Genomic DNA, 15,513 nt, shown 5'->3' with positions numbered 1-15,513 from the left:
GTGGGCCGACTCTTAAATAAAATAAGCATTTCTTTTGATAGTAAGACTTCAAATTTAAATCTTAGAAAATAGTGGTAGTCATAGGAATTCATATTAACGGCTCAATAACTATTTTGTAAAAAAATGATACATAAGTGCTAAGGGTGGTGAATACATTTAAAGGATTATAGCACTTAGTAAATGTTGAAAGGAGAGTGTTTCCAGAATTTTGTAGGCGAGAATAGTTTCATAGCTAGACTGGTAGAAGCCCAAAGCCGTGTGTTCAGTATGGAGCTTAGGCTGGGGTTCTTCCAGTCCTGTGATGACCTGCCTCTGCACTTGGACATGTGTTCTCAAGCTCTTCCACAGAGAAGGTTGCTGCCAGAAATGGGGTTGAACATGAGAGACTCCAGGAGCAATTGTTTTACCCTTATCCTCAGCTTTCTTACAGCTCCATTGAGTCATTTTGCTTAAGAAGTTTGGGAGCAACCTGCCATGGGCACTCAGGACTTGATTGCAAGCACTTCTGGTTTTCACCTTGCTTCTGTTGCTGACTTAAACTTTATATCATACCTGAACGTGAACCATCAATCCCCTTTTTTGCTTATCAAATTACAATAATTACAAGACATTATTATTCAGAAATTCTATTGAAAATGTTAATTTTTGCTCTTTTATTAGAATGTACTATTAAATGACTCTAGGTCAATTCTAGGCTGTAAATTAATTCTAGGCTGCACATTTATACAAACAGTGCAGCTTCCTGTATGTATCTTTCCCAGCAAGCCATGGCCTTTCTGGAGAAAAGGTGCTTTATGATGCATTTTGAACTCAGCTTTTGTTCAGGTGGACCTAACTTCCTTCTTTTTCTTTTTGCGTAATTTACTTCATTCCTTGTAGTTAATTATTATCTTTCTAAATGTGTTCTTAGCATTCATCCATTTATACATATATGTGTATATATATGTGTGTGTGTGTATATATATATATATATTATTTATGTTGTGTACTTATCATTAACTCAAACTTATATTGTCCTCTCATCTCCAGATATTTATTTTCATCAAATATTCTGTTAATTTCATTTTTTGGAGCCTTCCTACCTGATCCAACCTGGACTGATTGCCCTGCTATACCTGTTGAATAGCTATCTTCTTAGATTCCCTTTATTTCCCTTGAACTGAATCTTTTGTTTTCTGTATTCCATAACTTCCTCTTGGTTTATTCCATCATTTTGGTAGAGTACGTTCTCTAGAAGCATCCTGAGAAAGGGCACTGGAAGTAAGTTTTGAAACATAGATGTCTGGAAATGTCTTTTTTCTTTTACTCTCACATTTGATTGGTAGTTTGGTTGGGTATAAAAATTCTAAGCTATAAATTATTTTCCTTCAGAATTTTGTGTTACTTCATTGTCTTCTTCAATAGCTTCTACTATTGTTGTTAAACAGTCTGAAGTCATACTGGTTCCTGATTCTTTGTGTGACTTTTTGTTGTTGTTGTTCTTTTTTTCTCTCCTTCTGGAAACGGAAGATTCTCTCTGTCTCCAGTGTTTTAAAATTTCATGATGATTTGCCATGATTTGGTTCTGTTTTAATTCATTGTATTGGGCCCTTTCAAGCTGGCAACCAAGTTCTGGGAAATTTTTCTGAATTATTATTATTATTTAAAGTTTGGAAGTACAATTATAAATACAAAATTTTTTTTTTATTGAAGTATAGTTGATTTACAATTTGTTAATTTCTGCTGTACAACAAGGTGATTCAGATATGTGTGTGTATGTATATATATATATGTATATATATACATATACACACATTCTTTTTTTAATGTATTCTTTTCCATTATGGTTTATCACAGGATATTGAATATAGTTCTCTGTGCTATACAGTAGGACCTTGTTGTTTATCCGTTCCATATATAATAGCTTACATGTGTTAACCCCAACCTCCCACTCCACCCCTCCCCCAACCCCCTCCCTCTTGGCAACCACAAGTCTATTCTCTATGTCCATGAGTCTGTTTCTATTTCATAGATAGGTTCATTTGTGTCATATTTTAGATTCCACATATAAGTGATAATCATATGGTATTTGTCTTTCTCTTTCTGACTTCCTTCACTTAGTATGATAATCTCTAAGTCCATCCATGTTGCTGCAAATGGCATTATTTCATTCTTTTTTTATGGCTGAGTAGTAGTCCACTGTATATATGTAACACATCTCTGAATTATTTTTTGATGATTTCTTTCTTTCTGCAGCTCTATTATTTGAGTTGATTGAATCTTCTGGACTGATTATCGAACTTTCTTCTGTATTTCCATCTCTTTACACTTTTGCTTTACCTTCTTGGAAATTTTATCACGTTGATCTTCTGCCTCTTTTGTTGCATTTTTCATTTCTACTCTGATAGTTCAAGTTCTAAAAATTTTTGGTTGTTTTCTTATTCTCTGAATGTTTCTTTTTTAAAAAAATAACATGCCATTCTTACTTCATGATTCTCTGTTTATTTCAGTACTCTTATTTCAATAGTCTCTGTTTAACTGAGGATATTGTTAACTTTTTTTTTAGAAGATTTCTTCTACCTGTATAGGCTCTATTTCTTCTAGTATTTGTTGGTCCATTAATTGATTGTTTTAATTTTTACATTTCATGTTAGAATTTTTAATCTGGCTGATCATTTTGAAAGAGTGGGGAACTAAAATGCTGATAGCAAGGTCTGTGTAGTTGAATGTGGCTTGCAAATTATGAGGTGAACTGTAGTGTGAACTCAATGGTCCACTTATTGGGGGAACTCCTGGTATATGCTATCTTTAGAATTTTCCTCTTGGGCTTGTGAGATTCCCCAGGGACTCTTTCAGTTTTCTGACTGCTAATGTTCTGGGAGCTCAATGGGGACAGCTGGGAATCTCAGCATTCAGTTTGTACTCATTCCTTTAATCCCTTGCTTTTGGTGGTACTCTCATCCTTCACTGTGCCTGAAGCTGGTACACACACCCTATGTTTTACCTTCTCCAGAGAAGAAAACTACAGTTGACCCTTGAACAGCATGGGTTTGAACTGTGTGTGTCCTCTTATAGCAGATTTGTTTCAATAAATATGTACTACAGTACTACATGATCCATGGTTGGTTGAATCCATGGATGTAGAAACACAAATATGCAGGGCTGACTGTAAAGTTATATTCAGATTTTTGACTGTGTGAAGGATTGGCACCCCTAACCTCCACATTGTTCAAGGGTCAACTGTAGTCTTCTGTAGGGTAGGAAAATGGTGGTAGTTTAGGAGCATATAGAGGAATAGGGGATTGAGGGATTTAATTGCTGCTTAATTCACTTTCAACCAGTTGTTTTCTCCCCTCCCAACTCCCCTACTCCCAGCTTCCACTTCCACTTTGTGCCACCAGTTCCTGAGTCTTAGGATTCTGGGTATAACTCAAGTGGGGTCCTACTTTTTCCTCATAGCTGCTTAAGATTCAAATACCTTGAGGCTTCTAAGTCAATTACTGTTAGTCCATATTCTTTGTAGCTTCTAAGGGATTGTTGCTGTTGTTTTTTCTCCTAATCTTGAGGTTTCATGACTTTTAAAACAATCTTGGTCTGTAGTTTCAAGACAGAGTGAAATTAGATGCACTTGTTTAGCACATACTCTTTATCCCAAGCTCCAAAAGCAAAAATTATTCACGTTCGAAGATGGAGTAGAAGGACGTGTGCTCACTCCCTCTTGCGAGAGCACCAGAATTACAACTAACTGCTGAACGGTCATCGACAAAAAGGCACTGGAACTCACCAAAAAAGATACCCTACGTTCCAAAGACAAAGGAGAAACCGCAGTGAGACAGTAGGAGGGGTGCAGTCACAGTAAAATCAAATCCCATAACTGCTGGGTGGACGATTCACAAACTGGAGAACAATTATACCACAGAAGTCCACCCACTGCAGTGAAGGTTCTGAGCCCCATGTCAGGCTTCCCAACCTGGGGTCTGGCAATGGGAGGAGGAATCCCCAGAGAATTGGACTTTGAAGGCCAGTGGGATTTGATTGCAGGACTTCGACAGGACTGGGGGGAAACAGAGACTCCATTCTTGGAGGGCACACACAAAGTAGTGTGCGCACCAGGACCCAGGGGGAAGGAGCAGTGACCCCATAGGAGACTGAACCAGACCTACCTGCTAGTGTTGGAGGGTCTTCTGCAGAGGCGGGGGGGTGGCTCACCGCCGGGAGAGGACACTGGTAGCAGAAGTTCTGGGAAGTACTCATTGGTGTGTACCCTCCTGGAGTCCGCCATTAGCCCCACCAAAGAGCCTGTAGCCTCCAGTGCTGGGTCCCCTCAGGCCAAACAATCAACAGGGAGGGAACACAGGCCCACCCATCAGCAGGCAGGCGGATTAAAGTTTTACTGAGCTCTGCACACCAGAGCAACACTTAGCTCTACCCACTAGTCACTCCCATCAGGAAGCTTGCACAGGCCTCTTAGATAGCCTCATCCACCAGAAGGAAGACAGCAGAAGCAAAAAGAGCTACAGTCCTGCAGCCCGCAGAACAAAAACTACAATCACAGAAAGATAGACAAGTGAAAAGGCAGAGGACTACGTACCAAATGAAAGAACAAGATAAAACCCCAGAAAAACAACTAAATGCAGTGGAGATAGGCAACTTTCCTGAAAAAGAATTCAGAATAATGATAGTGAAGATGATCCAGGACCTCAGAAAAAGAATGGAGGCAAAGATCGAGAAGACACAAGAAATGATTAACAAAGACCTAGAAGAATGAAAGAACAAACACCTAGAAGAATTAAAGAACAAACAGAGATGAACAATACAGTAACTGAAATGAAAAATACACTAGAAGGAATCAGTAGCAGAATAACTGAGGCAGCAGAACGGATAAGTGACCTGGAAGACAGAATGGTGGAATTCACTGCTGCAGAACAGAATAAAGCAAAAAGAATGAAAAGAAATGAAGACAGCCTAAGAGACCTCTGCGACAACATTAAATACACCAACATCTGCATCATAGGGGTCCCAGAAGGAGAAGAGAGAGAGAAAGGACCCAAGAAAATGTTTGAAGAGATTATAGTCGAAAACTTCCCTAACGTGGGAAAGGAAATAGCCACTCAAGTCCAGGAAGCACAGAGAGTCCCAGGTAGGATAAAACCAAGGAGAAACACGCCGAGACACATAGTTATCAAATTGACAAAAATTAAAGAAAAAGAGAAATTATTAAAAGCAACAAAGGAAAAATAACACACAAGGGAACTCCCATAAGGTTAACAGCTGATTTCTCAGCAGAAACTCTGCAAGCCAGAAAGGAGTGGTATGATATATTTAAAATGATGAAAGTGAAGAACCTACAACCAAGATTATTGTACCCAGCAAGGAGCTCATTCAGATTTGATGGAGAAATCAAAAGCTTTACAGACAAGCAAAAGCTAAGAGAATTCAGCACCAACCACCAAACCAGCTCTACAACAAATGCTAAAGGAACGTCTCTAAGCGGGAAACACAAGAGAAGAAAAGGACCTAAAAAACAAACCCAAAATAATTAAGAAAATGATAATAGGAACATACATGTCAATAATTACCTTAAATGTGAATGGATTAAATGCCCCAACCAAAAGACACAGATGGGCTAAATGGATTCAAAAACAAGACCCATATATATGCTGTCTACAAGAGACCCACTTCAGACCTAGGGACACATACAGACTGAAAGTGGGGATGGAAAAAGATATTCCATGCAAATGACAATCAAAGGAAACCTGAAGTAGGAGTACTCAGATAAAATAGACTTTAAAATCAACAGTGTTACAAGACAAGGAAGAACACTACGTAATGATCAAGGGATCAATCTAAGAAAACATAACAATTGTAAATATATATGCACCCAACAAAGGAGCACCTCAATACATAAGGCAAATGCTAACAGCTATAAAAGAGGAAATCGACAGTAACACAGTAATAGTGGGGGAATTTAACACCTCACTTACACCAATGGACAGATCATCCAGGCAGAAAATTAATAAGGAAATATAAGCTTTAAATGACACAAAAGAACAAATAGATTTAATTGATATTTATAGGATGTTCCATCCGAAAACAGCAGATTACACTTTCTTCTCAAGTGCACACAGAACATTCTCCAGGATAGATCACATCATGGGTCACAAATCAAGCCTCAGTGAATTTAAGAAAATTGAAATCATATCAAGCATCTTTTCTGACCACAACACAGTGAGATTACAGGTAAAAAACTGTGCAAAATGCAAACACATAGAGGCTAAACAATATGCTACTAAATAACCAAGATATCACTGAAGAAATCTAAGAGGAAATCAAAAAATACCTAGAGGCAAATGACAGTGAAAACATGACAATCCAAAACCTATGGGATGCAGCAAAAGCAGTTCTAATGGGGAAGTTTATAGCAATACAATCCTTCCTCAAGAAAAATTTCAAATAAAAAATCTAGGGCTTCCCTGGTGGCACAGTGGTGGAGTCCGCCTGCCGAGGCAGGGGACGTGGGTTCGTGCCCTGGTCCAGGAGGATCCCGCGGGCCGTGAGGCCGCTGGGCCTGCGCATCTGGAGCCTGTGCTCCGTGACGGGAGAGGCCACAGCGGTGAGAGGGCCACATACCACCAAAAAAAAAAAAAAAAAAATCTAACTTTACACCTAAAGGAACTGGAGAAAGAAGAACAAAAAAACCTCAAGTTAGTAGAAGGAAAGAAATCACAAAGATCAGAGCAGGAATAAATGAAATAGAGACAAAGAAAACAATAGCAAAGATCAATAAAACTAAAAGTTGGTTCTTTGAGAAGATAAACAAAATTGATAAACCATTAGCCATACTCATCAAGAAAAAGAGGGAGAGGACTAAATCAGTAAAATTAGAAATGAAAAAGAAGTCAAAACAGACACCGCAGAAATACAAAGCATCCTAAGAGACTACTACAAGAAACTCTATGCCAATAAAATGGACAACCTGGAAGAAATGGACAAATTCTTAGAAAAGTATAATCTTCCAAGAGTGAACCAGGAAGAAATAGAAAATATAAACAGACCAATCACAAGTAATGCAATTGAAATTGTGATTAAAAATCTTCCAGCAAACAGAAGTCCAGGACCAGATGGCTTCACAGGTGAATTCTATCAAAGATGTAGAGAAGAGCTAACACCCATCCTTCTCAAACTCTTGCAAAAAATTACAGAGGAAGGAACACTCCCAAACTCTTTCTATGAGGCCACCATCATCCTGACACCAAAATCAGACAAAGATATGACCAAAAAAAGAAAATTACACACCAATATCATTGATGAATATAGATGCAAAAATCCTCAATAAAATACTAGCAGACAGAATCCAACAACACTTTAAAAGGACCTACACCATGATCAAGTGGGATTTATCCCAGGAATGCAAGGCTTCTTCAATATATGCAAATTAATTAATGTCATACACCATATTAACAAATTGAAGAATAAAAACCATATGATCATCTCACTAGATGCAGAAAAAGCTTTTGACAAAATTCAACACCTATTTACGATAAAAACTCTCCAGAAAGTGGGCATAGAGTGAGCCTACCTCAACATAATAAAGGCCATATATGACAAACCCACAGCAAACATCATTCTCAATGGTGAAAAACTGAAAGCATTTCCTCTAGGATCAGGAACAATACAAGGATGTCCACTCTCGCCACTATTACTCACCATAGTTTTGGAAGTCCTACCCATGGCAATCAGAGAAGAAAAAGAAATAAAAGGAATACAAATTAGAAAAGAGGAAGTAAAACTGTCACTGTTTTCAGATGACATGATACTATACATAGAAAATCCTAAAGATCCCACTGGAAAACTACTAGAGCTAATCAATGAATTTGGTAAAGTTGCATGATATAAAATTAATGCACAGAAATCTCTTGCATTCCTATATATTAACAATGAAAAATTTAAAAGAGAATTTAAGAAAATCCCATTCACCATTACAACAAAAAGAATAAAATACCTAGGAATAAACCTATCTAAGGAGGTAAAAGGCCTGTATTCAGAAAACTGTAACACTGATGAAAGAAATGAAAGATGACACAAACAGATGGAGAGATACAGCATGTTCTTGGATTGGAAGAATCAATATTGTGAAAATTTGACTGTACTACTAAAAGCAATCCACAGATTCAGTGCAATCCCTGTCAAAATACCAATGGTATTTTTCACAGAAGTAGAACAAAAAATCTTACAATATGTATGGAAACACAAAAGACCCCGAATAGCCAAAGTGATCTTGAGAAAAAAACTGGAGCTGGAGGAATCAAACTCCCTGACTTCAGACTATACTACAAAGCTACAGTAATCAAGACAATATGGTACTGGCACAAAAACAGAAATATAGATCAATGGAACTGCATAGAAATCCCAGAGATAAACCCACGCACCTATGGTCAACTTATCTCTGACAAAGGAGGCAAGAATATACAATGGAGAAAAGGACAGTCTCTTCAATAAGTGGCACTGGGAAAACTGGACAGCTACATGTAAAACAATGAAATTAGAACACTCCACTAACACCATACACAAAAATAAACTCAAAATGGATTAAAACTTAAATGTAAGACCAGACACTATATAAAACTCTTAGAGGAAAACGTGGGAAGAACACTCTGACATAAATCACAGCAAGATCTTTTTTGACCCACCTCACAGAGTAATGGAAATAAAAACAAAAATAAACAAATGGGATATAATGAAACTTAAATTTTTTGCACTGCGAATGAAACTATAAACAAGACGAAAAGACAGCGCTCAGAATGGGAGAAAATATTTGCAAACAAATCAACAGACAAAGGATTAATCTCCAAAATATATAAACAGTTCATGCAGCTCAACATGAAAAAAATAAACAACCGAATCCAAAAATGGGTGGAAGACCTAAATAGACGTTTCTCCAAATAAGACATACAGATGGCCAAGAGGCAATGAAAAGCTGCTCAACATCACTAATTATTAGAGAAATGCAAATTAAAGCTACAATGAGGTAACGCCTCACACTAGTTAGAATGGACATCATCACAAAAATCTACAAACAGTAAATGCTGGAGAGGGTGTGGGGAAAAGGGAACCCTCTTGCACTGTTGGTGGGAATGTAAATTGATACAGCCACTATGGAGAACAGTGTGGAGGTTCCTTTAAAAACTAAAAATAGAATTACTATATGACCCAGCAATCCTACTACTGGGCATATACCCAGAGAAAACCATAATTCAAAAAGACACATGCACCCCAGTGTTCACTGCAGCACTATTTGTAATGGCCAGGTCATGGACGCACCTAAATGCCCATCGATAGACAAATGGATAAAGAAGATATGGTACGTATATACAATGGAATATTACTCAGCCATAAAAAGGAATGAAATTGGGTAATTTGTAGAGATGTGGATGGACCTGCACACTGTCATGCAGAGTGAAGTAAGTCAGAAAGAGAAAAGCAAATATTGTATATTAACGAATATATGTGGAATCTAGAAAAATGGTACAGATAAAGAGTTTGCAATGCAGAAATAGAGACACAGATATAGAGAACAAATGTATGGACACCAAACGGGGAAAGTGGTGGGGGCGGTGGTGGGGTGAATTGGAAGATTGAGTTTGACATACATACACTAATATGTATAAAATAGGTAACTAATAAGAGCCTGATATATAGCACAGGGAACTCCACTTCACTGTACAGTAGAAAGTAACACAACATTGTAAAACAGCTGTACGCCCCTGAAAAAATTATTCACGTTCATGTTACAAAATTACAGCAGTATACAGGAGTGTAAAATAAAGAGTAAAACGTCTCCCTTTACCACCCTCCTGCATATCCACTACCCAGAGGTAACTAGAGAAAGTTACATGTGTACTTTCCAGAAAATTTCAATTTATACTTTCATTTCTGTAGAATAATATATATAGTTCAGAGAATCACAAATGATATTTTATTGTGTAAATACATATATGGTATATAGTGTAAACATATACTATGTATATTTAATATATGTTGAAACTACAGAGTTCCATATCAACCTGCACATCAGTATTTACAGATGTCTAAGTTTTTTAACTGTTTTATAGTATCACATTGAATGAGTTTTTCCTAATATCTCAATTGCTGGATACTTGTTTCTTATTCATCTTTTTAATATAATTACCAACAGGGCTACTGTAAAGATTTTCACTACTTGTGAAAAATAATTTTAGTTAAATCCTTTAAAATGGAATTGTTTAGTCAAAGGGTATATACTCTTTTTATTATAAATATATGCCAAATTGCTCTTCAAGACAGTTATGCCTCTACTAGTAGTATATAAAAGTGTCATTTTTCACACTCTATGTGACTTAACTATTATCATACTTTAAAATCTTTGACATTCTGATGAGTGAAAAATGCTATCTTGTCATTTTAATTTGCTTATCCTAATTATATGTGACATTAATCATGTGCTTATTGGACATTTTTTTCTATGAGCTTCATAGTCAGTTCGTTTAGCCACTATTCTTTGGATTATTCATCTTTTCCATGTCAATTTGTAAAACCTCATTATACTTGAGAGAATTTTGCCCTTTATCTCTTAAATGTTTTGCAGATATTTTCTCAGAATTATTCTTTTTATATGCGACATTGTTTACTGTATTTTTGTTATATGGTCAACATATTTTAAAATGAAAAAATACTGAACAAGTATTGGCTTTCCTATCCTTGACTCAAATTATTTTCTTTATAGCTTGAAAATATTATAAAGTGCTTAAACTATTAACATTTAGGACATATCAACAAAAACTTTATTTCAATTAACTAATTTATACAGTAAATTAAAATTTTCTTTTATTCTGATTCTACCTTTAAAACGACCACTAACTATATTTCATTTTCACATGTTATGCTATTTAGGAAAAATATTTCTATTTTCAGTGTTCTACGCAAGAGTTCTTCCTGATTGTCAAAACCCTGTATCACCTGAAGTCAGAATTTCAAGCACTAATACCTGCTGTTAATTCCCATGTTCAGTCAGAGTTGCTCCAGACATTTATTTCAGAAATTCCTGAACTCCTCAGTCCAGTGGAGCATTACTTAAAGATTCTCAATGAACAAGCTGCCAAGTAAGTAGCAGACCCTTAGTTCTTCCTTTCTAGCAGTGAAAGTAATGTATTTGCCATTTGATGTGTGGATACTTAAGCTTCTATAGAAGTAATGATAGAAGTTGTGTGTAAAACTAGAAATGTGATCGGATACTAAAGGCTCTATATTACAGCTGGAAATAACACTTAGTGTTTAGGCAGTTCCGTCATATAGAACAAATGTGGTACTTCTCCAGGTATCAGGTGATGAAAAGGTAAAGTCCAGGCCGAGCAAGTAGTAGCAGTTTTATTAATCCAGAAATAGATGGCAGATGGCATCTTGTGCTTATTTGCTAGATATCCAGAGATCCTCTGCTTTATATTCAGAAACTGTGGAAGGAAAGTTATCCTCTAAGGAGTAGTCGTTTTACAATTTATCCCACAAAGAACTCTATGTATAAGAAAAAAGATTTGACAGTATTTACATTAGTGTTTATTTTCTGAATATACAACATGAAATGTTGAATTTCATCTCTTGGTTTCACCATGGCAATCATGAACTTGCAAAATGAAAATAATGTTAGGGTAATTTTGTCTGTCTTCAAAGAAATTAAGAAACTCACCCATAAGTATTTAGTGGAAGAGCTGGAATTAAAATCTTGTTCTCCTGACTTCCTACCCTTTGGTCTTTCATTATGTTTTGAAAAATAATTGTTAATTGGTATAAGTAATATGCTTTAATATATGTATTTGCATTTTCTCATTTTTTTAGGATTGGGGATAAAACCGAATTATTCAAAGACCTTTCTCACTTCCCTTTAATAAAAAAGAGTAAGGACGAAATTCAGGAAGTTACTGACAAGATCCAAACACATTTGCAAGAAATACGAAAAATACTAAAAAATCCTTCTGCACAATATGTGACAGTATCAGGACAGGAGGTAGTATCAAACATACTTTTCTTTTACATTAGTTTTCCTCAATTGGAAAGGATATTTTAAAATGTAAATAAAAATCTGGGGATAGATGAAAGTATTATTGTTTTCTTTTTTTTTCAGATTTTCTGTTTTGTTTCTTGGAAATATATTGTAATAGCTTGTTTTGATAAGAATTTTCTTTTAATAACAGTATTTGGTTTGCTTATTTACTTAGTCTCGGTAAAACCATGGAACTTAATGTTACATGTGTTTTAATATTATCTATTGAAATTGTAGAGAACCTTGACTGTTGTAAATAATAACTTTCAAGACTTCATTTGCCCTAAATCCAGGAGAGAGAAGTTAGTCTTTGACTCCCGGCCTGTAGATGATGAAATGATACAAACCACCTAATGTAGTGAATAACCTACACTAATTGGATGACAAAGTGATTAAATGGCAGAGGTTCCTTTTGAAGCAGTATAGCTGCTAAAAGAACTGAAAATAACTATAGCAAAAACCTACATTTAGTGGATCTTCCATAAGATTATGGTGCTGTCTAGAATGTGTTTTTTGGTATGTGTATTTCTGTTTAAAGTTTGATAGTATCTTAAAGAGAACCAGGAATAAGTACGCTTTTTAAAGTGTACTTATATCTGTCGGTCCTATTCTGAGTCTTGACGTGTTGCTACTTCTACATCTTATGTTTAATAAAATATAAAGATTCCAACTGAGGGAATCTGAAAAATTCTACTTTGTTAAAATAGCAAATTAGGGAATTTGTGAATAATTTCTATAGGATGAACATTTTATTCAGAATTTTTAAAAATAGATATTTTTCTAGTGGGGAAAAGTGTAATTTCAAATGTTTTTAAAATATTTGCACTGCTTTATCTATTTAGCCAAAAGTGTTGATTTGTTTGATTACTTGAAATAAGAAATTCTACAGTAAATTATAATCTTGATTAAAATGTTTATTAATGTAACAGACCAGTGATTGAGTCAGCCTGTCTTCTAGACAAAATTATTATACTAAGGCAGACATTTCATAATGCATTCCACATAGAGCTCTATATAACAGAAAAATGACTTCACCCTACGTATACTTACTTCTCACTCTTCCCCTGAACAGGCAAATACCAAATACTTAATTGTATCTCTTGGTTTCACTATATAATTATGACCTTGCGAACTAACAAGTGATCTCAGTGCCACTGTTCTGTTCTATTTGTTGAAAATGAGATGATCAAAATTGCTTGATACATTAATAAAAGATGTTTAGTAGAAAAGTGGTTACCTGGTATTACAGTGGGGAAAGCTGACATTTCTACCACTTACATGCTACATGACCATGGAGGAGTCACCTCTGTAGTGAGACTACTGTGAAGACCAATTGAGTTAAAATACATGAAAGTATTTTCTAATCGGAAAGCACTATGCACATATTATTCATATAATAATAATAATGATAGTAATATAGTTACCATTTGTCAAGCACTTGTTAATGTTTAGAGTGGTGCTAAGTGCTTTGCATATGTTATTAATCCTTGTAACAACACAAAAAGGGATTATTCCAGTTTTGCAGGAAAGAAAACTGAGACTTGGCATAGTATAGTGAGATAAGTTACCCAAGTTAGAAGCTCATTTCCAGCCCAGGTCTGCCTCCAATCTTTATACCATGTCATTATTTCACTCAACTCACAAATATTAATACAAGGGATTATCAACATCATAGATTTTATTTGATAAAATCCAGACATTTGAGAGCTCATACTATTCAGACTTAAATAAAGCTCAAGGCTTTGGAAGACAGCCATGGATTCACTTGGCAGTTTTAAAGTAAAAATGGGGAACACTGATTAGGAATTCATAAGGGATAGTAGATTAGTTATTTTGTATCAGTATAGCATTGACATTTAAGAAAAAGCACAGAGTGGAGATTAAGTAATTGGATTACAAAGGATTAACAAGGAAGGTAAATTATCTTATTATTTTTAACCTTTACTAAGTTAAGGTGATAAGTTTGAGACAAGAAATTTCTTAGTTTTTAACAATAGGATGGATTCTTGTTGTTGTTTTTTTTAAACCTGTAGAATCTTAATAATACATCAATACAGAATCACTTTTATAACATTTTTTGGGAATTAGTGATTCTGTTCATTCGAACACCAAATGATAGTCAGCATTGTTATAATCAAATTCTGTTTAAATATTTGTACTGAAGTTATAAGCAAATTTAGAGATACTCAAAGGAATAAGAACAGACTCCATCAAATATGATTACCTCTGAGAAGTGAAGGAGGAAAGAAGGAAAACCCTTGTTTTATATATATGTGCTTCTTATTTTATACCCTTCAGTTCTGTCTGAAATTTTATTTCCATACATATAACTTTGTAATATATTTTTAAAAACCTGTTATAGCAGCCCTATGTGGTACATGGATCTTGTTAATATTAGTAAAAATAGACTGTCAAGTCAGTGTTACTTTTGGCACCATTCATTTTTTTCACCTTTGTTCCCAGTTTTTACGCATTAGAATACTAAGCCTTATTGACTGTGGTGAATTACTATGTCTGACTCTGAGAGTATTGGTTTAGAAAATAGTGAAAGAAAGAAAATCCTGGAAAGAAAATAATGAAAGCAGAAATTTACATAGCTTTACATAGTTAGTTCATTGCTTCTGTGGCAGTCTCTTTCATGTTTTATGTGTGGAGAGAATTGTTTCTTAACCTTGAATCAGATATGGAATAGGCATGGGGTGATATTTAGACTTGAGGCAGTGTTGATTAGTAGTTTTCTTAAGGAAAAGGAAAGAAATATTAGTGGAAAATCTGTAGAAACAATTTTATTAATTCACAGCATGCAGCATATCCAAATATCTGCTTAGCATGTTTAAGATGTGGGAAGCAATCTGTTATATTTTACATCTAAATAAAAAATATTTGCAAATTCCTAAGACATAGTGGGAAAGAAAGTGGGGAGAATAGGAATGGGTGAAGTGTGGCCTTGGAGAAAACAAAGAGCAGTTTCTGGAGTGTGATAAGAGTTTCAGCAAACTTAACAATGATGCCAGTCCAGTGATTCCACGGGCTGTAGATTGAGTAACAATATCTGACATTTAACCAGGACAGAACTGGATCCCAGCAGAAGAATATGAGGGTTTGTTACCATGAATCTGGACAGATTTCTAGCATCCACAACTGAGAAACACAGTCACGAACTATAGAGTGAGGGAAGTTGCTATGAGAACTCTCTAAGATTTCTGAAATATATGTTAATTTCCGATTTTTGTTAGTTTCCTTTTCTTTAGCAATAAAGTCTCTAAACAAAAGGCCTGTCTTCTCATTCTTAGAATGTTCATGAAATAGAAAATTTCCTATTCCATAGCTAGTGTAGAACAGAAAAAAATTTGCTAGTTGAAGACAATTCTGAGGAGAAACACAGGCTGAAAAGATGACACACAGGACCAGCACCTGAGGAAGTGACCCCAGGGGTTTAACAAGCAGGAGGTCCACATAGC

The 15,513-nt window shown here is 35.5% G+C and overlaps 1 protein-coding gene across 6 annotated transcripts in view; it reads left to right on the top strand.

The window, feature by feature from the left end:
* The window catches only part of MSH3 (mutS homolog 3), a 193,083-nt gene that overhangs the window by 99,462 nt on the left and 78,108 nt on the right, over positions 1 to 15,513 (top strand). For 4 of the 6 annotated variants that reach the window (XM_032628625.1, XM_032628623.1, XM_032628627.1 and 1 more), the window contains 2 exons: positions 10,909 to 11,117; positions 11,848 to 12,016. In XM_032628625.1, the coding sequence (XP_032484516.1) occupies positions 10,909 to 11,117; positions 11,848 to 12,016 (378 nt within the window). The remainder of the gene's footprint in view (positions 1 to 10,908; positions 11,118 to 11,847; positions 12,017 to 15,513) is intronic. The other 2 variants (XM_032628629.1, XM_032628626.1) reach the window with 1 other exon arrangement.

This window comes from Phocoena sinus, chromosome 3 (genome assembly GCF_008692025.1).
Source record: "Phocoena sinus isolate mPhoSin1 chromosome 3, mPhoSin1.pri, whole genome shotgun sequence".
NCBI lineage: Eukaryota > Metazoa > Chordata > Mammalia > Artiodactyla > Phocoenidae > Phocoena > Phocoena sinus.
This window is presented reverse-complemented; position numbering and strand designations above follow the sequence as displayed.